Here is a 23,104-nt window from a genome sequence, read left to right on the forward strand (position 1 = left end):
TCGGTGACCTTGCAGAGTGAAATGTACGACACCAAGTTTGTGCTCGCACTGCGTTTACAGCAGCGCCGGCGTTACCCTCGTTAGCATTTCGGCTAGATAAAGCTGTTACGCGACACTTTTCGCGACAGAAACTATTTCGGCGCTCCCGGAAAGGCCAGATGTTTCAATTTAACCATTGGCTTAGGGCACTTCCCTTTATATGCGTTGATAAGTGCTGCATTGTTATCTCTGTACACTTTTGTGTTTGGAGGAGAGGGTGGGACAGACACAGTGCCGTTAAAGCCGCGAGCGGCTCTGCATGGCAAATTGGCATTTCTGTTGGCAGAAAAGCCAATGCCCCGGTCGAATCCGCCGGGCTTCGAGTGGTCCTGGTAGTGTTATCACTGACCTAACTCTCATTCCCTGGAACGTTTTGGCTCCTCACGATTTTTGGGATTCCTTGAGAACCACGGCCACCACCCGTGAGAGTCTGGCTTGGAGTTATGAATCTCGTGACAACCGTAGTCCAGAATGCCTACGGGCAATATGCCCCGGTATTGGATTCCGCACGATCCCCTGCCGCATTTCGAAACCGGCTAACTGCGACGCCACTGATCGTAAATCGCATAACTCGGTGCGTAATCAGGCATTCAACCTGAGCATGAATTTAATAGCAGACGCTCCTGCAGTCCCGGTGCGGCCGCCCAGAGGCCGTGCGCGTCATGCTGACACCTTGCTGGCGCCTCTGTGTGTGGCCACATCCCCAGCCCATCACTCGCACCGCCGACGGCCATGTCCACACCATAATACCGCGCCGTCCCATGGGCCGCGTCCGTCCGCGCCCCGCAGCCGTCCCGGAGGTCATGCGCGCGGCGACGCTGGTGAGGCAGCGGCGCCCGCCCGCCGGGGTCGCGCACGCTGCCGCCGGCCGCGCGTGCGGTCAGCGGTGCCCCAGGCTCTGCAGCGGCCTCCTCCGGTGCCGATACGTCCGTGACGCACAGCGCTGCCGCGCCGCGCGTGCGGTCAGCGGTGCCCCAGGCCCTGCAGCGGCATCCTCCGGCGCCGGTCAGATAGCCGGCTGGCTATCGCGCGCGGCGTGTATCCCGCCGACGGTGGGTGGCGGCGGCCAGAGACCCGCGCTGACCGGCCTGGCCAGCACGGTCAGCTGCTGTCGCCGCCTGTCCGGGGACAGACGCCGGACGTCTCGCGGCGGCCAGCGCGCTCACCGGGCGACGGAGGCTGGTGAGTGGACACCCCTGTCGCGCCTCGAGCGGCCGCTAGGATCAAGGCGACCGGCGCGCGTCTTCCGCTGCTGGAATGAAGATGAGGTGGCGGGCCCACGCGGAAGCAGCCAACTGGGGTGGGCGCAGGGGGCTTGCAAATTCGCTTAATTCAGTCACGGGGTGGGCCGACCGTTTGTACTACGCTGTGGAACGTCAGCGACATAGTCGACGAATCGCAATTTTTGCAATCCTTGCAATCCCTCATTTTCAAAGTTTGCAATCCTTGCAAGATGTAACGAACGTCGAATTGCCTCTTTTACTTAGTTCAAGACAACGGATGTTATATAGACCGTAAGTGGCTGCATTGCTGGAATTGCTGTGATGCTCACTCCACCCGTTTCAGCATGTATTTTTTAGCAATGTTACGCCGAAAAGGTTTTTCTTTCGTGGTAATCCATGCTCCGATGTTTGGGAGATCAAAGTTGCCTTCGCTGTTAGTGATTTCAAGCCAAGACACCGCCAAGAACATTTCTGAACCTAAAAATTGGAGCAACTCAGCTGGAGTAAGCCACGTGCTCTTAGCCATCCACCCTATCAAATCAAAGTAATTGCTTTCTGAAACTCTCTTAATAATACTAATTATACTCTAAACTCTTCCAAAGTGTGGTCCAGTATATGTGCCGGATGTGGCTGTGGCATTAATGGTGCCCCTGTCTAGGTCACACGCACTGATAAAACTAAATAACATCATGTATGTATTGGAACATAGCCTGCATTGGTAAGGTTTCGTATGGGCGGGTGACAGTACCTTCATCTAGAAGCAACTGTTTAGAATTGCAAGGAATGTTGTGTTTTTCTGGCATTCTTTTCAAAACATATTCACTTGCCTATTCATTGCTTATAAACGACAGCAAAATGATTTGCGGTATACCAATGAGAGCCTTTTGGAAGATATCGGGAGCAATTATGAAACAATATATGGTCTGATAACCGCGTAAAGTTTTTCTTTGATATTGGAACGTACAGATGCATGGTATTAACATTGAAGCCAGGTTGTTGTGACGTGTTGCAGGCTGGCTGCTGTTGGTAAGCATTGCCAGCAATATCAAAAGCTGGGAGCCGCAGGTTTTTTCTGAATCATGTCAAACGTTATAAACTGCTTTAAGAGAGGCTCGGTTCACTTGCAAACGCAAGTACAACTAGAGTTTTGTAGCAAACAGCTTACGTCAATCAGTGAGGTCACTTGACATCGTCGCGGGGTGAAGCCATCTCCGCGTGGCGTCATCGCGAAACACATGCCGTCATCGGCGCCACTCCTTGGAATGCCCGCCGAGGCGTAATCACCAATTAGCCCCTGTGGAGGTCATTAGGGCCACCGGGCGCGTGCTGAGGACGCGTGCACGCTGACGCCGCCAGGAATGCCGCGCCATGACGGCTGCCAACATGACGTGACAGCCGCGTCCGTCTGTCATTGGCGTGACGCTCACGACGGCAGCGCTCGGCTGGCATAATAACCGGCTGGTGCCAAGCATCGGCGCCGGATGTCAGCGCTTTGATCCTGGTGTCAGAGGACGAGTGTCGAACGCACCGGTCTTCCGGTGCCTGCGGACCCTTTCAGACCATGTCGAGCGGTCTCTCGAGTGCTATGCTCCAGTGTCATTCAGTCTCGACAATCGTGCGCGTCGTAACCAAGCATAAAAGCAGTGATGTCGCTAAGATTTTGACCAGGAGGGTGTCAGATCGGATAAGAGGGAAACCCTTAGCCAAAGGGTCTCTCGTCGTCGCTATAGGACCCTGCTTTGCTATAATTTGGAGTATCCTTTTAGACTCAAGATTCTATCTGGTACCTTTGGGGACATTTTTAATGTTTAAAAGACCCATAGGACATCTTAGACTGTCGGAAAGTACTTCTGGCACCTCTTGGGGCAGGCATGGTACCCAAAACTCCCCCCTTGACTGCGCTTCCGCAAACAAGAAAGGTGGACTCATAAGTGTCCGAAAACGGCGGCTCTATGCCTGGGTGCAGCCAAGGGGAAGCGGTAGTCCTGGGTTTATCCATTTTCACCAAAATGACCCCTGACAGGAATTTGATATCAGCGTGATGCATTGCTGCTGAAATCTGCCCCACCTCCTCCTTTAAGAAAATGTTGGCTGTAGTGTGGCTGTGTGTGGATCAAGAACGCAATGGTAGACTTGCAGAGTGTATGGACATTGAAGGTTTATACCCGGATCACCACAACCATTGCCTCTGCACTCATTATCAAGCAAATAGCTCATTTTCTTGTTATCAGGCAAGAAAATGAGTTACTTTTTGCTCGATAACAAGCATTTAAGACACTAGCCTGAACAACTCTGTACCCAAACATCGATGGTACAGGCAAACATATGGGTTAAGCTGCAGTAATTTACAAATTCATGACGTGCTAAATGATCGATGCTGTATAGCAATATGAAACAGTCCGCTCCCAGTTACACAAGGTTTCAAAATGCTGACTTCCGGGTCAAGTAAGTTCAGTGACATGGTGAGCCTTGAGATGAAAAGCGATACCGTTGTTTAATTTGACAACACCACCAAAATGCGCTACTGGCGTAGATGTTACCGCGGACCAGAGCTTCACGTCAAATTGGGTCAGTGGCATGTGATAGCCACAGCATGTCATTGAAAAATTAGAGAGCAACGCGGCGAGGCGAGCAAGGTGTGAGGACTGCAGGAAGAGCACATTATAACACAATACCAAAATACTGCAAGTTTACACACATTTTGGTCTGACTTGCTGAGACAAAAAAAAAACAGCTGATTGAGATCACTGCCTTGACCTGACCTGGACATAAAATAATAGTTAATAACAAACCAATGTAGGAGGAGATCCTGAAAATTCCAGACTGGCATAAGCCGTTCTCCAGCTATTTCCGAATAGGCCATGTGTGGGGACACCTGCCTCCCTTCAGTGGGAGAGTGGGCCTGCCTTCCTTCAGTTGGTGATACCAGCGCAACATATTTTTGTCCCCTTTCGCAGCATTTCACTCTTCCGATAAATAACCGCATAAAAAGCTGGTCAGCCCCCGCACCGACGTCACCGCTGCCCACGCGCTGAAAAAGCTAATTGTTGCCGAGATTCATTACGCTGACGCGACTACCGACCCTGGCATGGGGACCATATGTTCCGCTAATGACTCGCTCCAGACGCAGTGGACAGCGGTCACCGCCGGTGCAATACACGGCCCGGCACTGCTTCGGCGCGGCGGGCAAGACCAGCGAGCGTGACCCGAGCTTCCGGCGGTCACACTTGGCATGGGCGCGAGGCTGCGGCAGCCACGGTCCCGCGGGAGTCACGGCGGGCGCCGGTGTAGATTGACCCGGCAGGTTATGGTGCGCCGACGACGAATGCTGATGTCCGATGCAGCGATTGACGCGAGACTGTGATTGGTCAGATGCCGATGCAGCATTTGACGCAATGTTGTCATTGGTCAGATGCCAACACAGCGATTGACGCGAGGTTGTGATTGGTCAGATGCCGGTGCGGCGATTGACGCGAGGTTGTGATTGGTCAGATGCCGGTGCAGCGACTGATGCGAGGTTATGATTGGTCAGATGCCGGTGCAGTGATTGCAGGCAGTTCGTTTTGTATGTTTTATTATTGTTTTATAGCCGCTAAAGGATGGAGTCGGCAACTAATTACTTAATGTTAAACGCACGGGCTTTGTGCGGGCGATGCCGAAGGGTTACCTGTGACTTGTGCGTGTCCGGAGTGCTGGCCTAGTAAGTGGTGGTGTGGGTGATGCCGAGTGTCCGACAGTGATCTGTAGGGGGTGAGAGTAATAACTACAGCAAGTATTGTCGTGGGCGAGTTAAGAATTGGTCAATAACCTTTACAGGTCAGAAGGATGACTGCGATGACTGGTGCGGATGATGACAAGTTCCGTTCAGTGACCTGACGGTGGGGGCTTAAGGCGTTGACCCGGACGCAGTGTTAATGCTGACAGGCTCTTCTCAGTGACCTGCAGGGGTGGGAGCGATGACCCCAGTGAGCAGCAGCATGGATGATGACAGAATCCTCTCAATGACCTGTCATGATGAGAATGATAACCCCGGTCGGCATTAATTTAGCCGGCAACAGAGGTCGGTCAGTGACCTGTCACCGGGTCGGGACGGCGGCCGACGGCCGGCTGGCACCGCGCCAGCTCTGCTGACGTTGTTTTTGGACGGGTCGGCCCTGCTGCCGGTGCCGGGTGCGGGGCATAGTCCAGCCATGACCGCTGCTGCCCTGTCGGGCTGTGAGAACGCTGGCGGCCGGCGGCAGGTCGACTCTGGCCAGCCGGGCTGACAGCAGCGGTGGACGGAGCTCATGCTGTTCTGTAGCAGCTTGTTGCGTGTTTTAGTGCGCGACCAACTGCGAGTGTGTCACATATTGTGAGGAGTGGCTCACCCGATCAGTTCAGCGTAACATGTTACAAGACACGCCACTGGTGACGGATATTGTGAGTGTAGAACCCAAGCCCAGGTGGTGGATCAACGGAACTGTCAGCTGCCCTACTTCATTGCCACCAGTGTGGTATGCTTAACATATTATAAATGTGCTTTGGTCGTTATATTCTCTCACTAGAGAACTATCTTTGTCTTCAGTGATATCATGTGATAATCATGTGTCATGCTTTCGCCATTTGCTCTCAGACTACGACTTAACAAACATGTTAATGTGTCTACTCATTTTTGAGAACAATCACAAGGCATTACTTAATTCGTGAAGACTAATTTATTTGTAAATCTATTTTGAATGATAATTATTCTAGGCTAATGAACAAGGGCATGTCATACCTCTGCTTAAGCCACTACGTATATCTAAGGTCATACCTCTGCATAGGCGTCTTTTGATTCCTAAAAACTACATTTTGTACTTTGGTGACCTCCCAAGAATATCACGTCGTCGACGTTCAAGTGATGTTTCTTGTTTCCTACACGTCGAATGTCAGTAACTGAAAGCGAGGCCGTAAACGAGCATCATTCGAGGTCTACTCCACAAATTTTCTGATAATAGTTGTCATGGGGTATAATAATGAGTCTCTAGCATGTAATGCATGGTTTTAATTTCATGGTACAAACCTCAGCCATGATAAGTGTGATCTGGCCTCTGTATCAAAAAATCGTTTGTCATTTAACAGCAGCCACAATGTTTTTATCCTCAGAACTGAAAATTTGTTTAGTTAACGCAGAATTTCACACATGAGCAAGAAAGGCGTTGAGCCCATGTTTTTCTGGCGACTATTGTGCGAAATTTCAAACGCGATCAAGTTGATGACTGATACCATTCCTGTACACATGGTAAGAATCTTACTACATGCAGAAACTCGTTAGACTCCCCGGAGCAAGGACGGCGGAAGCAGACTGGCCATCTCCTCCACCCAGGGGGCCACTTGCCAGCAAACCTTGGACGTTCCATGATAAGAAATCATAACAAAATCATGCCTCCCGGGTCCCGGCACCATAGATCACAGAACTTTCCCAGACAACTACTCTAGCCGGCGAAATTCGGACACTTGTGTCTTTGCCAGTTATGTTTGTACTGTTCGAGCGCCAAGTTGTTAACAGACCTGCTGAAAGACTCATTAAAAAAAGAAAAAGCACTACTGATGCTACACGCGGAATGCTTCGTGAAGACGGCTTAAATTATATAACTGAAGAAAGGGATAAGGTCAAATGGATAACTCCAAGATCATACAGTCTTCTCTTAAGAGATAGACCCATGCTTCGGTGGCCTACAACTCAAACGAGGCGCAGCTGCTATCGTCTGACACGCATATTCACGCAAACAGTGACTGGTCTTGCGAGCTTATCTCGTCTCCGCGAAAGCTGATTCATTAGCATTCAACAAAGCGTTTCGATAGTTCGCCGCAGCTGCCAGAACTTCAGAACTTCTGCTTCCAAGAACGTAGACAAAGACCCTAGTTGGGCTCGTCCGTCTACTCAGTTTTGTGATTACGGGGACCGACTGAGGCTGTTATTCAGCGGTAGATTTTCAGTAGTTTGAGTGACTCAGAAGAATCCGAATGCGCGTAAATCAGGTATTGTCTACGCTTGGGAGGAAATCGGATGGGTCTTTCAAGCCGGGAAAGATACTCGAGCCGGCTGGGCGGCACAACACGCCGAGTCTCCCACTCAGTATGAAAGGCCCACCACACCTGCACTCGAAATTGATGCACCACCTGACTTGGCATTCTTTAGATCCGTCCAGCTCGGCTCTGGAACGGACCAGACCTGCCCTGGACCGGACCCAAATGGCTTGCCTAGACTGTGCGACGTTAGAATCCAAGCTGCTAGCCAACGGTTTTTAAACTGGTGCTTTGGTCTGTGCTTTGTAGTCGTGGAACGTCGCCAAATCTCAAATTCCTGGCGTTGTAACATCCATGAATGTTGAAGGCTCGCATTTAACTGACGATTCCTGCCACGGACCAAGGTCGGGGTCCAGCGCCACCAGATTATTTGAATTCAGCAGCGGATATTTTTCTGATCACCCGCGGGGAACCCGGCTGTAGTTTGAAATGCCTTCTACTTTGAGTGAACAAATACGCTGGTGCCATAGGTTCCCTCTGTTCTCCCCGGTGCTTTTTCCGGTGCGAGAGGCCGGGCTAATCTTAGCCTTTTCCGTAAAGGCTTCAGGTTCTGTGGTATTGCAATGGTACGGTGTAACGGATCACGAGAATCAGTTGTCTTTTTCATTTGGTTGCAGGTTCGCGTCATTTTTTTGTAATTTGAAGAAGATGCGTAAGAAAAATTGGTATAGACCCTGATTTGCTCGTCGTTCATGAAATTGCCCGTCATTCTTGTTGTCTTTCATTGTTGTGCTGTTGTCTGTCATTCTCTCTTCGCTCGACTTCAAAAAATGCCCGTCATTCTTCATCGTCATTCCTATAGGAGACGGAGTCGTCAGGCCTGCCCCACGCCAACTGGCCTTCGGCCGAAATGTTTTGACGTGTTGCGCATCGCAGCAAAACATCCGAGCCGCTTCTATTCCCGGAAAACTAGCAGACTTGTTTCATAAGTGACCGCTCTTACATCGAATGGGGTACATAAAGAGCTGTCAAAAGCCATGCTTCGACAGTTTGTTTTGTTTGTTAACTGTTGTCATGTTTCGTTATCCACGTCTCAGTGGCTTAAAGTGCCGCTTTTATGAACATTTTTGAAAACCTTTACGCTGCAGCAACCTTATCTTATCTGCCACGTGAGTGATCGATAAACTGCCAGGGTTATTATTGTTGAGAAGATTCAAAAGTGAAAATTACATAAGGGAACAGAAACGGTGCAATGGTATCGTTACCTGCCATGTTTGTTGATTAGATAAAGTACTGCAATGCTGAGCCCAAGTTAGCCTAAGCTGCCATTTACCACAACCAGCGCAAATCCTTTGTGAAAACAGCGACGCTTCCACTCGCTGGTGTTATGCATACATCACGCGGGAGGGATGAAGATAATCTTCACCGATATCGGCACGCCTTGAGTGCTTTTCTTCTGGCGAACGTATCCGTGTTGCGCCTTCAATTTAGGACGAAGCACTGAGCAACGTCGTTGTGGAACGGCGGCGGGTTCAAAGGGCTGAATTTCCATACTAACGCGATCGGTGGTGTGCGAAACACGCACGGGAGAGGGACCGATATCGTTGCTACGATGCCGCCCGCGGCCGGCCGTGCATCAGAGGCGACAGGCAATCTGCTCAGGTGACTGGTGGCCGCGTCGATAGTCATTCCGAGCCACGCCTGTGCGCCGCACTGGTGGCCGCGTCGATAGTCATTCCGAGCCACGCCTGTGCGCTGCACTGGTGGCCGCGTCGATAGTCATTCCGAGCCACGCCTGTGCGCTGCACTGGTGGCCGCGTCGATAGTCATTCCGAGCCACGCCTGTGCGCTGCACTGGTGGCCGCGTCGATAGTCATTCCGAGCCACGCCTGTGCGCTGCACTGGTGGCCGCGTCGATAGTCATTCCGAGCCACGCCTGTGCGCTGCAGAGATGGGGAGAGTAAGTCACGTCTGTGCGCTGCAGATATGGGGAGGGTAAGTCACGTCTGTGCTCTGCAGAGATGGGGAGAGTAAGTCACGTCTGTGCGCTGCAGGGATGGGGAGAGAAAGTGACGTCTGTGCGCTGCAGAGATGGGGAGAAAAAGTCGGGACGGTAAGCCAAGTCGAGAGCACAGACGGCCTCTTGCGATAGCACAGACACTGTGAATGGGAGTGAAGTCAACAAACGCATCAGCGCATTGTGCGGGAAAGACACATTGGCCAAAGGTGATCCAAAATGTTTACCGTATTCTCATTGTTTCCGTTGGATGGTAGCACATATTTCACCTTTGCCTGCTAACTTCTAAACGTAAAATTTCTTGCTCGCTGGGGCATGGAGGAGAGATATAATGGGCGGAATGTCGTCCAGATGAGTGGGACGACTCTGACGACGCCCAAGCAATCCAGACCGCCCCGTTGCATATCCAGAATAACCCACAAACAGGTCTCCACGCCGGGCAGCGTGTGAACTATCGTCACAGCCGCCAGATGGCCGCTGGACTCTGTCTCCGCCGGCTGGGCTGGCGTCCCTGCGGGCTGAGCAGCTGTCCACCGCACAGACTGCAGTCATAGGTGGATGCCGTGTGACAACCCCGCAAGACGTTTAGTTACTTCTGTTGTTTCTTTTACTCACCTCTTCCACCTCTTTAACTTAACCCTTTTGCCTCTATATGTGTTAACAATTTACCTCTTTTAAAGAAAACATGCTAAAATGTCACTGTCCGCTGAAAATTGTAGTTGGCTGCTATTGAACTGTGCTCTGCAGAGCACATACCGCAGCTACCATACCGCGTTCTCCACCTATAGCCTGGAACGAGGCATTGATTGGCGCGTCACGCCAGGGTTGAGAACGAAATATCTCAACTTATCCCACACTCACGCAGCAAGTCAGCTTTATAACAGCCGATGCTGACCTAATCATGAGAGAGCGACTGCAGGAAAGAGCACGCACGTGCCCAGAATTTTGTGGGGTCGCGCTTTCCTGCCGCATCGAGTCGAGCAACAGCACGCATTACAACAGGTCACAGCAGGAGGGAACACCCGCCAGCTGAACACATCTGGAACGATCCGACCGTGATTGACCGTGATCTGAACGATCTGACAGTGATCTGACCGTGATCCGAACGATCTGACCGTGATCTGACCGTGATCTGAACGATCTGACAGTGATCTGACCGTGATCTGAACGATCTGACAGTGATCTGACCGTGATCTGAACGATCTGACCGTGATCTGACCGTGATCTGAACGATCTGACAGTGATCTGACCGTGATCTGAACGATCTGACAGTGATCTGACCGTGATCTGACCGTGAACTGTCCGTGATCTGAACGATCTGGTCGTGATAAACAGACTAGGAGTCAATTTCGAACTTGGATATGGCATAAGCAATACGATGTGTCTGCAAAGCCGGTGCATAAACCTCGTAATGCATGTGTATGCGTAACTGGGCGCCACCTCCTAAAATTGGTCGAGGAGAAGGCTCGACCGATAAAGTTGACGTGACTTCTTGACCTCCAAAATGTGATTTTTACCGGAATTGCAGTCACTTAGTTTTGTGTTTCCGATGCCAAGGATTTAACACATTTCTAAAAAACCAGACAGTTAACTAACGAAAGCCTGTTCTTCATCCCTTTGCATCCAGCTTATATTCTTATTTAAATGGTTAGCAGATTTCCTTGATCGAACATCCCTTTTTCCCATATTTATTGAGCGAGGGAGCTCAAAAAGGCATTGGGAGGGGGGGGGAGACTCAGTCAGCATTGGAGAGGGGAGGCCTTAGCGCGTCAGAATACGTACCAAGTGACGCCCCGCGCGTAATTCATTTTCAAAATTAAAAGAACTACCCCAAAGCGGGAAAGCATTGAGAAGGAAGAAGCCTCCCATTTGAGGTCTTGGTAGGGCCGGTCGGTGGCTGTTTTCGCTCCGTCACCACGCCTAAAATACACCTAAGCTCGGCCGCCGTCTTAGGCCCTGCTTGCAGCATTTGCTTGTCTGCTGCGCTCACTCACTCTACGCCTGAAATATACCTCAGCTCAGTCGGCGCACCGCTTCCTTGTTTACGCCCCGAGGGCCGTACACCCGAGGGGCGGACCCGTGCCTTGCCGAGGTACTGCTCCCTGCCCCGTCTACCCGAAAGACGGACCCGTGCCTTGCCGAGGGTACCCTGCTCCCTGCCCCTCGTCTACCCTAAAGACTGACCCGGATGCACTGCGATGTACCGCTCCCTCCCCCTTCCTACCCGAAAGACGGACCCGTGTCCCTGCCGAGGTACTGCTCCCTGCCCCGTCTACCAAAGACGGACCCGTGCCTGCGAGGTCTCCCCTGCCCTCCTACCGAAAGACGGACCCGTGCCTGCCGAGGTGCTCCTGCCCGTTAAGGACCCGTCCTGCCGAGCTGTCTCCCCCCCGCTACCCGAGACGACCCTGCCCTGCCGAGTCTGCTCCCCCTACCCGAAAGAGGACCCGTTGCCGAGGTACCGCTTCCCGCCCCGTCTACCCGAAGACGGACCCGTGCCCTGCCGAGGTACCGCTCCCTGCCCCGTCTACCCGAAAGACGGACCCGTGCCCTGCCGAGGTACTGCTCCCTGTCTCGTCTACCCGAGGGGCGGACCCGTGTCCTGCCGAGGTACTGCTCCCTGCCCGTCTACCCGAGGGGCAGACCCGTGCCCTGCCGAGGTACTGCTCCCTGCCCGTCTACCCGAGGGGCGGACCCGTGTCCTGCCGAGGTACTGCTCCCTGCCCGTCTACCCGAGGGGCGGACCCGTGCCCTGCCGAGATACTGCTCGCTGTCCCGTCTACCGGGAGCGTTGCTCCCTGCGTTGGTGGCACGCGTACGGTCCAGACCGCGTAAGATTCGCTCGTAGCCGTGCTGGTGTCAGCCCTGCCTTCCGGTCACTGCTGCACTATACGAATGCTTGTTTTCCAAATCTGCACGGCGATTTCCTACTGTCGCCGGGTTTAAGGCATCGAGGAAGCCTTATTCGTAGCCGTTTGACTTGTTGCTGGCCGTGGCCGTATATAGCTAGTGTTTCGAACGCACCAGCGGTTTTGCCTCTTGTGTGGCTTACATGATGCCGAAGAAAGGTTGTTATGCCATTCCATGTAAACAGCCATTGTGAAGCCTCAACAGTTAGCAACGTCTGGAGCTTCTCATGGATGTCAGAAACGGTAAACAGTCAGTGGCCAATATTCATCAGCTTTTACAGTCAGCAGTCTGAAGGTCCTCACGGTCATCGAAACTGATCTGAGACAATCTTAGATATTGATGCGCATCCATGGATGAATTGAAATGATCTAATGAAGTATATTTCAAATATAAATTTGATGTCATTTTAGCACATGCTTGCACGATGCGATTTCATGTAAACCATGACGGCTCCTGACGAATTCGTACATCTCACCCTCAGCCCCTCACAAAAGTGTGTTCTGAGCAGAATATGGCTTATTTTCCAGCACAGACGTCACAAAATATCGCAGCAAAAACTAAAATGCCTGACAAACAACCGATCTTATACTCATCCAAACTCGGAAGTGAAAAGAACCCGACGTCATGGTTCTTCGTTCAGCTCTTCCGCGACTAAATCCGAGTGGGCCGGAAGGCGGGGACGTGGTCTGGAGTATCAGCTTGTCTGTAGCAGCTCCCCCTCCCTCTCCCCCACCACCCCGATCTCCCGCAGTTCCCTGCCCCGCATGACATGGAAGAATTGCGGTACAGTATAACCCTAGCGTCTGGGCTGAGCCGGCGCCGCCCAGGTCTCATGCCGATTAGAGTATGGAACTCGTAAGATCTTTTGTCAGCGGGACAACTTAAGGTCTTTATAGTCATAAGGGTATGGCGAAGGGTTGTGGGGAGCATCATATGCATATATGTATCGGCATGATCGGCCCTTGCTTGAAAGTTCTTGGACGCAATTGTATGGCCCAATGATTGTCATCGCCAGTCTGCTTCCTCGTCTGTCCACTATTGCTTGTAATGCCACTGAAGAGAGTGTGCTTTCTTTAGCGACCATCACAGGAGCTTTCTGAAGGACGCTGCGAACTGGCAATTCTGCACCTGACCTTTAAATTTGCAAATAATTATACACGAGTGCACTTTATAACCTGAGACATTCGAACCTATAAACAGCACTAGACAATGCAGCGTCGTTACATTCGAATATTCTTCGAATTGAATCCTCAGTAGTTTTCTTTAGGAAATGAGTGCTACCCATGGTTTGCTTTAATAACAAGACAGTAGTCGATCACATTCCAACAGACTCAAGGTTGACTGGCAAGCGTGAAACGGACCCAAAAACAGAAGTCCCAATTCGTATGGATTAATGACCTTCGCGTGTTGTGTTGTACTGACAAGATCGAAATGTGGGTTACACCACCGAATCTTGGTCTCTCTCTCTCTCTCTCTCTCTCTCTCTCTCTCTCTCTCTCTCTCTCTCTCTCTCTCTCTCTCTCTCTCTCTCTCTCTCTCTCTCTCTATCTCTCTCTCTCTTCTCTATCTCTCTCTCTCTCTCTCTCTCTCTCTCTCTCTCTATATATATATACATATGCAAGGTCCGCAATGAAGTGCTTACACAATGTGATGCAAACTGGATCTTACTTTACATCATATGATTGCTGAAAAAACAGCAATACGCATCGTATGTTGAGGGAAGAGCGGAGCTTTACCATATCTCAAATCTGTCAGTTATTATCATAAAGATGATACAAAAACTAAGCTAATGAGAAACTAACCTAATGAAAACGATGCAACATCCAGGGCTGTTGTCAATTAGTTTGAAAGTCTTCTGTCATAAAGACCTTGCAGACGAAAGCTCACTGATGTGACGTTTATGCGAAAATTTATGTATATTTTGCTTGAGAGGTTGCTGATATAATCCTCGTCAAATTTGATTATCTTTGTTAACGGAGTCAGTGACCTTGGAATGGTTAACAATTTTTTAAATTGCGACCAAACTGTTACAAAAAGATAAAATAATCTGACCGATATTGATTACAATAAGCACAGCGCACCGCCCGTGTAGCTCTGATGCCTCAATTCCACAAGTTAGACTTAAGTGTCTCGCAGACGAGGCCGGTTTCGGAAAAATGACGCTAGTCACTTTTCGGTCGACTACTGGCAAAACTGCGGACTTTAAACTGGAAGCTTTACAATTCACCAGCGAAACGAAGCCGCCACACTAATCTGCATCGTGAAATTGGTTTAAAGTATTCTTCTATTCTGGCTGTTGCGATCTGACAAGGATCTTTATCATCATCCCAAAACGAGTTGACTCACAACTTGTGCACAGGAGGGAGGACGTGGCAATCTGCACGCAGGAACCCACACTATTGTCCATATCATCTTCTATTTTCACCCCAGTCAGCATATGCCTGTTTCGAGCCGTCTGTCTGGAACCGTTTTTGACACGTGCTTTTCAGTTACCTCGCACTTTGGGAAGTATACCTTTTTCGCGGCATTCGACAGATAAAATGGAGTCGTGGTGATATTGCAAAATTGCGGGCAAAGCTCACCTCATCAGAAAGCTTGTGTAAGGATGTCTCAACATATATGCGGCACAAGTTTGAGAGTGCTTGGCTCCTCTCCAAACACCTCACGAACCTATGAACAGAGGCTGTAATGATGTTAACTTCTGGAAAGCGTGTCGATGGAGCCCGGCCAGGCCTCCCAAGTTGTGAATTTTCTCACAGTTTAGGCACGATTCGTGGAAGCGGACCCAGTTTTGCAAAGCTGCAGTGAACCTTGGAACTAAAACGTGTGCTTGTGGCGGTGAATAAAGGGTCTTGCCCTGACTAGATAGACAAATTCCGCAAACATCGTAATTCAAAGGAAACAACTAAGGCCAGCATCAGCAATTCGAAAAAACATACCACACGGCGTGAATATCGTGTGTGTAATTTAGATACCGATGTGCACGGTGAAATAATGGCCTAGAACCCGTCATTCCGCCTCAAGCCTGCGTGTTTAACGTCTTACAACGGGCACCCACAACATTGAACCACGGTTTATTTCAGAGTGCTGCAGTCCATCGTCTTCGACCGCAAAGCGCCGATCGCCGTGAGCAGGCCCTCAGACCGTGAGCGGAAATCAGCGGAAGGCGAACACCCGCTGCCATGGAGAACATGAGCATGACACTGGAGCTCAACGCCACCGCGACAACCAAGCCGAGGCCGGACTACAACGAAATGAATCGGTCAGTCCGCCGGCGACTCTGTTTCGCTTGTCAGCGATGTTGTTCGATGCATGTCTGGGCTGGATGGGTGTCGGCTTTACTGCCGCGCTTCTTGATGTCGTGATATTACCCAAGAGCGCTCAGTGTACGTTAACTGTCAACAGATAAGCGTGACTGACGGTTGCTGTACATTGTGAAGGTGCCAACCGCTACCGATACACGTATGTTGTTATGTCTACGATGATGCTGCAATTGCTTTGATGATATTTTGGGTTTTCAAATGTCAGGAACGCCTACGTCTGCGTAAATTGACCAATTGCTGGTGACCCTGGTGACTCATATGCTTGCGGAACGACGGGTCTTTGATACAGTGGAAGCTTGATTGGGGTGACACTGGTCTGAAAAACGTTAGAGCTCTAACGTTTGTATAACTAATGTATAAATGTATATATGTATATATGTAATATATACATATATATATATATGTATATATGTAACTAATGTATAAATATATATATATACATATACATATACATATATATACATATATACATATACATACATATATATATATATATATATATATATATATATATATATATATATATATATATATGTATATTGCTAAACGTCACACCAAGGTAAGCCAGTTTACAGCTCGCATGCAAGCTGCACGCAGGCAAGTTGCACTCTATTCCCCGCGTGCTCTGCAGCCTGCAGCGTGTTCCTCAGCAGGATGACGCTGTCCTCTGATGTAGACATCATCGCCAATTGCGTAGGCAGGCGTCTGACAAGGGTTCAGCAGTGAACACTGAGTTGCATTAGATCAGCCTAAGTTGCCCACATTATTTGAGGCACTGTAGTCCGTGGCTGGACTAAGGTGCCGCGGCATCCGGCCAGCTCTTGTCATGCCCCCAAACACGAACGGTCATACTTGTCTAAAACCGTTCTAACCCTCACCACGCCACAGCACAGCGAGGCCGGCAAGTTCGCGATCTCCGACCTTGTCCTTTTAACCGGAGGTTGACGGCCCGGCCACACGCCATGAGCCCACCAGCGTGACCTCAGCGCCAGATAGGGTCGATCGGCGGCAGCCGGACGTCAGCGGAGATACTCCACCGAGGCGGTGACGACATCGCGGGACAGCGGATGCCTGGCCGGTCCAGCGCGTGTCCGGCGGCCGGATTGACACCGCCGGCGGCTGGCCCGCCACCGCGCACCGGACACCAGCGCGCCGCCGTCTCCCGTACCCAGCGACGGGCAGTGGGCGGCCCCGACACCGCAGCTCCCGCCGCACCGGCGCGCCATGGCCCGGACGTGAGCCGGGGGTCGGGGGTCAGCAGGATGTCGGGGTCATCGGCGACGCTCTGCAAGATACGCTGCGGTCGGTGGTAACAGCCGGCTGCAGTGGTCAGTGGAGGGGGCAGCCCGCTCATGTAGCAGTTCCGACAAGTGGAGGCTACGCAATACCCTGCCGGCAAAAATTGGACGGAAAATACTTTCACGTGTCGGACGGGCTGATATGCGAAACCCTGCCACCATTTGAAGGCACCTCGGGACTCGGTGGCTGGCATTCGAGCCACCTAACACGCGACTTTGGATTTACTGAGCACTAGAACTTAAAAAAAGAGGAGGATGAAGGCCATAGGAGGAAATAAGAGGACATGAGGAATACCATCCGTTAAAAATGTTTCTTTAGTGAAACAACATGTCGCCTATACCAATTCCTGCGCACCGATGACCACACGTCCCTCGCATCAAGCGTCATCGCCGCTGCGTCCTTGGAATCCGGACATGGAAGCGGGAGCGGCGTATTGGCACGAGCCGGTATGGCATGAGCGTATTGATCACGCGTCGTTATCGAGGGCGCCGAAATAAACAATATCCAGTATTTGCAAGCGCCGCAGGGTGTTTGCCTACAATTAGGATAAAGCACGGCAGAGATAGCGCCAGCGGCTGCCGGCAGTAACACTGAGATACCAACAATGGTTATCTGTACCAACTGTCAGGCGAAATGAAATGAATATTTTGATTGGCTGTTACCACCACTTTGATAGGTGTGTTCGTAGTCACTAAGTGAAAGAAACGTTCAACAAAAATTGTAATATTCTGTATTGAGAGTTAGTAATCTTAGCTGATTAAAATCATTATGAAGCGAAATCATACTACTGGAATATACGCTTATGAAACATATGCTAATGAAATGCATGCTAATATGCTTGCTCGTCATTTAAAAATCATGTTGAACCACCCCCTGTAGCCATTAACATCTATTTTGTACCAATGCCTTTGACATATATGACAACTATGGGCTAAATTGTAGCATAATGCTACGTTAACTTTTGCACTGGAAAACGTTATTTGATTAAATACACGTGAAAAGGTTTGCCGTTTTTGAAGTACTTTAAAAGTAATTTGCGCGTGGAAGCTTACTGCATAACAGAAAGGAAGATGTGTGATCGTAAGACAACCTAAACAGAGGGTTAGGCATTTATAGGTTTTCAGTGAAGCTTTGGCTATCGACCACAATCTGCTTTTGACGCACTAGATGTAAAAATATGCTGACCTCATTTTCCTCTCTTCTGGCTCCGTTCCAACTTCTATGCCACGTTCCTTCCAGCGTCAGGATCTATCAAGAACGGTGACATCCCAGCCGAGTAATGTTTGAAAACACTGCGGGACACACGCCGCATTTCTTTACCGAAACCAGTCTGCCGCTCTGAAAAAAACAACACCAGAATGACGCCAACAATGCACACTCATACACCTCTTGAAACGGTTTCTATTTTTGCAGCTGTCCATAACAGGATAATCCACAGAACACCTCTGTCAGCTGAGGCTATAGCGCCGCGCGGTCGATAACCGCAGGTCACACCTTCGGATTCTCTGGGACCGACTCGGGCGGCCCCCACCGAGGCGCACGCTGAGAACAGCAGGTCAAACGATGCCGGCAGCGCAACTTCTTCCTGTCGTCCGCGTCTCCACCGCTTGCCTTACTGCCCGCCGCTGACGCACAGGAAAGCCACGTTAAAAGAGTGTGCAGCGCATCGAATTTTTCGGTACAGAGGATACAGCAAAATGCTCTTACAGTGTACAATTTTGACATGCTTTTTTCTCTCATCGAAACGCCCCCGTTCATTCAGTTCAGATATTTCCTTGACAACTCTGAATGCAGAACAGAAAGAAAGCTACCAGCCCGGAAGACTTTCGACTGGCAGAAGATCGATGCAAACTAGATGCAAATCTGTAAGCCATATTGCTTAAATGAACGCAATGTTCATGCAATCTGTCCAGAAAATGACTTGGATCTCAGCCATGAAATCTAATCCGCCCGATCAGGAGCCAACCAACCATGACACAGCCGAAGTGATTCAGAGCACATGCGCACACCTGGTCCAACGTGCCATACAGAGAGCAGCATCACAGTCTTTGTCAGTTGATGGGCTGTCGGTAACACCTGGTCACGCTTCGCTCCCTTCACCGCCACCTGACCACGCCCCGCTCCCCGTCACCGCCCGGCTGAACATGTCCCGCTTTCGCCGACCCATGGGCTAGGGTCTCCGCCATACCCCGCTCCCCATTAGTGCTCGGCTGAACATGTGCCGCCGCCGCCGACCCATGGCCTGAAGTCTCCGCCTGCGTCGCCGCAGGTTCTCACCGTCGCTGATGACGCTGACCGCCGTGCTCATCACCATATTCATGATCGTCGGGCTGTTCGGCAACGCCATCACCATCGTGGCCCTGCTGCGCTGTCCGCGGGTGCGCAACGTCACCGCCGTCTTCATATGCAGGTCAGTGATTGCCTGGAGCTGCCACAGGACATGTGGGCGATCCTGCATCGGCAGGGCACTGTCCACCGAAGCGGAAAGTGCCCGGGTGTGGCTCCTGATTCGCCCCTTCACGGGCGGCTGTTGTATCAGCGTTCCAGCAATGCAACATCCTCGCTTGGCCCCGGCTCGGGAGCTCCATCGCCGATACCTCGTTATTCAGCTCAATGCCGTGGATGATTACTCGCATATCGTCATTCCGATATGCGAGTTTCCGTCGTGAGTCACTTTTCGTAATGATCTGCCCAACAGCGTCTCCATATCCAATCACCAGGTTTCCAACTACGCATACAATACGAGGCCTAAATGTTACCCAAGTATGTATATGTAAGACTAAGATCATTTATAGATATCCCAAGTATGCGTGTATTTCTGCTCTGTTGCTAGACCATAATCATGTTCCTCAAATTAGCCTTAACCTATCAAAGTTAGCAGTGTTGCACAGGATCCATGCATCGTTTCCCAATTGAGATGAACAAAAAATGTCTTCATTTTCTGGCTTTTCAGCATTATGAGTTCAGAGTGCTTAAGTGGAGCTATTGACCCTCAATTTACCGGAAGGTACTGGATGAACGACGTTTTAGAGCAAACACTGGCTTTATTGGCAGTACTCGACGTTTCAAGCTACGCTTTTGATCATAAGTGATTCTATGATCGTATGATCCCTGCACTCGTTATACCAACTGCTGCGGTTTACCCACCCCGAGCTCCCGGTTTGAGGTATCTTTTTTTGTCTTTTTCACGAAAAACCGACTTTGAATATACCTAGTCGTGCTGAGTAAATTAACACTAGGCCTTCTCAGGAAGGATCATGCCGGAAAACTTATCAAAAATTAAAAATAATTTTCAGCGTTTGTTTCTAGACACACCTTTTGTCAGCAATTTTCGGTCTTGCAGGGATTTAAAAACATATTTGTAAAAATGCATCATTTTATAAAATTGCGGTTTGCTGGATATCACCAAGAAATCACCTTTTTATCACCTTTTTATTTTTTATTTTTTATCACATTTTATGGACAGATATGATGTATGGTCTCTTTTTGCCAAAACTTTCCAAAACTTATTAAAAACGTCCGGTGGCATTTCTAACGTAGACGAGACAAAAAACCTTTACCCTTGCATAGTCCTACTCATAGGCAAACAGCACTTAAAAAGCCTGCAGTACTTACAGAGCTTGCTTAGATTACTTACAGAGCTAGATGAATGATCCTTGAATGAAATGATCCTCAACGCCCACAGACAAAACGCCCAAAGAGATCTCACCGAACATGCCAACGTCCTGTCATAACACCTGTTACGACCTGTCATGAACAGTGTTCGACTATGGTATTTGAATCCCCCCCTCCCCCATTAGAGAAGCCGCTTCATCACTCAATAAACAAATGAAGTCGTCTTAAATTAAATCGTTTCCCTGACGAGCGTGGCAGACACAAGTGCGGTCTATCACACCACTTGAACAAAGATATGATAAAAATGTGTTATGACGTATTTGTTCCAAGTCACATCATCACCACCACCACCATCACCGGTAGTAGTGCGAATATTGTTGGCAGTCCTAGGAGGCATGCACAGTCATGTTCGTTTATTGCCCCGCTGCTTTGTTTATCGGCCCGTTCAAACATTTAGATTGAGGGATGACAACTTAAGAGATAACGAATGACTGCTTGATCACCACGAAGACTTCAGTGTGTACGATGTCAGTGACAGAGTGCAATATACAAAATCAATGTCAGTATATAGCTGCGGAATTAGATGGGGAAAATGCTCCTTACAAAGGCCTTCGATTGACGTGCCATGGTTCTTGCGCTACCTACCCAATCTCTGCGTCCATCCGTCCGTCCATCCCTGCGACCGCCCGTCCGTCCGTCCCTGTATCCGTCCGTTCGTTCATCCCTGTGTCCGTCCGTCCGTGAATGCCTATGTCCGTCCGTTCATCCCTACGTCCGTTCGTCCACCCATCCCTGTGTCCGTCCGTCCGTGAATCCCTATGTCCGTCCGTCCACCCCTACGTCCGTCCGTCCACCCATCCCTTTGTTCGTCCGTCCGTCCATCCGTCCGTCCATCCCTGCGCCCGTCCATCCGTCCATCCCCGTGTCCGTCCGTCCGTCTATCCATATGACCGTCCGTCCATCCATCCCTATGTCCGCCTGTACATCCATCCCCATGTCCCTTCGTCCATCCATCCCTATGTCCGTGCGTCCATCCATCCCTGTGTCCGTTCATCCGTCCGTCCCTGTGTCCGTACGTCCGTCCATCCCTGTGTCTGTCCGTCCATCCGTCCGTCCGTCCATCTCTGCGTCCGCCCGTCCGTCCCTCCCTGTGTCCGTGCGTCCATCGATCCCTGTGTCCGTCCGTCCGTCCGTCCCTGTGTCCGTCCGTCCGTCCATCCCTGCATCCGCCCGTCCGTCCGTCCCTGTGTCCATCCGTCCATCCATCCCTCCGTCCGTCCCTGTGTCCGTCCGTCCGTCCGTCCGCCCGACGATTCATCCTGAGCTGTCGATATAGCGCACGTACATCATCGCGCGTTGCACATGATTCATTGAACTGAGTGACACACTGTGACGCGCTGTGGAGCTGGGCTAAATCGCTTGAGCTCACGTTCAGTTTTTGGGCTTTGAGCTTACCGCAGACACTCGTTTTATCATTCGACCCCTGCATTCCACCTGCTTTTGACGCTGTAGTAGACGGCTTTACCGCATATATGTTATCTCCATGGCTCACCAACAGAAGCATCCAATAGTTGTTGGGAGCCGGTTGTCTCAGGTGATCAATAGTTCCGCGTGGATTCAATTTTTTATGGCATTTGGGGTTACGAGCTTCTCAGATAATCTCAATCAAATTGTGTCAAATCCGCACAAGATCTTGACTAACCACTTAATTTGGCTGTTAAGCGATATAAGAACTTAATCCTCGACTTACGAAGAGTCACCAGAGACCGCTAAGGGTTTCCGTGATATCGTGACACATTTTGAGAACGGCGCTGACATTTTGAGTAGCTGAGTTTGCATCATTTTTACACACGTTGCGAAAATTTAAGTCTCCGAACTTTATGGTTCATGATCTCTGACCATTTTTCGAAGTCTTGACACTGGCACTGTGGTAAAAAGGACAATTAACGACAACTTGTCACCGAAAATACACTATAAAGGTGAAGAAGAGCAAATCACTACAAATATTACCTTTCTTAAGCTCATCACGCTGAATATCGCTTTGCCTGCTTCTACGACGCCAAATTATCCGAGGACCATCAGCTTTTACCTTTGTGACCAGTTCGACACTTAAACATCGCACGACTGGATTCTTAATGGCCCATATGCCGCTTTAAAGACGTTTCTAACGTTGTTTTCCTCACTTACACGACTTGTTTAGCTCTTGGTACAGCCAAGTGGGCCAATTAATTGCTTCTTTTACCTGATATGACATATGATAGATTCCACCTGTCGATGACTGGTATTGATCGCTTCTATCAAATGAGCATCATTTGATAGACAGTTTCAATGCCTGTTCAGCACCTTTTTCCGCACTGTCGTAGTGTTAATAGTTCTTTCGATAACAGGATGATTTGTTGAATGCTTATTTTAACCCTGTGACCTATGGGATGCTAAAGGTCACATTCACCATATTTCGGTCGTTTCCATCTAATACGGCTTAACAAAAACTTATCAATGTCTTCTTCCCGTGGCTCAAGCTTGCCTAATTTTCGAGGGCGCGGAAGTGAAAAAAGCTTGTGGGCCTAGGATTGATATGTCCACGAAGCTTCTGATAATCAACATCCATGCAGTACTTCTATGTAACCGTATATGAGTACGTGTAAGGATTTTTTTATTAAGCCTGGTCTTGTTCGTTCGTGCACAAGCGC

At 50.0% G+C, this 23,104-nt stretch overlaps 1 protein-coding gene across 2 annotated transcripts in view; it reads left to right on the forward strand.

Moving 5' to 3' along the window:
* The first annotated feature begins 1,107 nt into the window (after window positions 1-1,107).
* Window positions 1,108-23,104, forward strand: part of LOC119104636 (G-protein coupled receptor moody) — a 34,882-nt gene continuing 12,885 nt past the window's right edge. The window contains exons 1-3 of one of the 2 annotated variants that reach the window (XM_037228356.1): window positions 1,108-1,221; window positions 15,261-15,439; window positions 19,069-19,209. In XM_037228356.1, coding sequence (XP_037084251.1) covers window positions 15,360-15,439; window positions 19,069-19,209 — 221 coding nt within the window. In that variant the 5' untranslated portion in view covers window positions 1,108-1,221; window positions 15,261-15,359. Of the gene's footprint in view, window positions 1,222-5,603; window positions 5,682-15,260; window positions 15,440-19,068; window positions 19,210-23,104 lie in introns of those variants that run through there. The other variant, XM_037228363.1, reaches the window with a different exon arrangement.

Source organism: Pollicipes pollicipes, unplaced genomic scaffold (assembly GCF_011947565.3).
Source record: "Pollicipes pollicipes isolate AB1234 unplaced genomic scaffold, Ppol_2.1 Scaffold_2555;HRSCAF=2994_pilon_pilon_pilon, whole genome shotgun sequence".
NCBI lineage: Eukaryota > Metazoa > Arthropoda > Thecostraca > Pollicipedomorpha > Pollicipedidae > Pollicipes > Pollicipes pollicipes.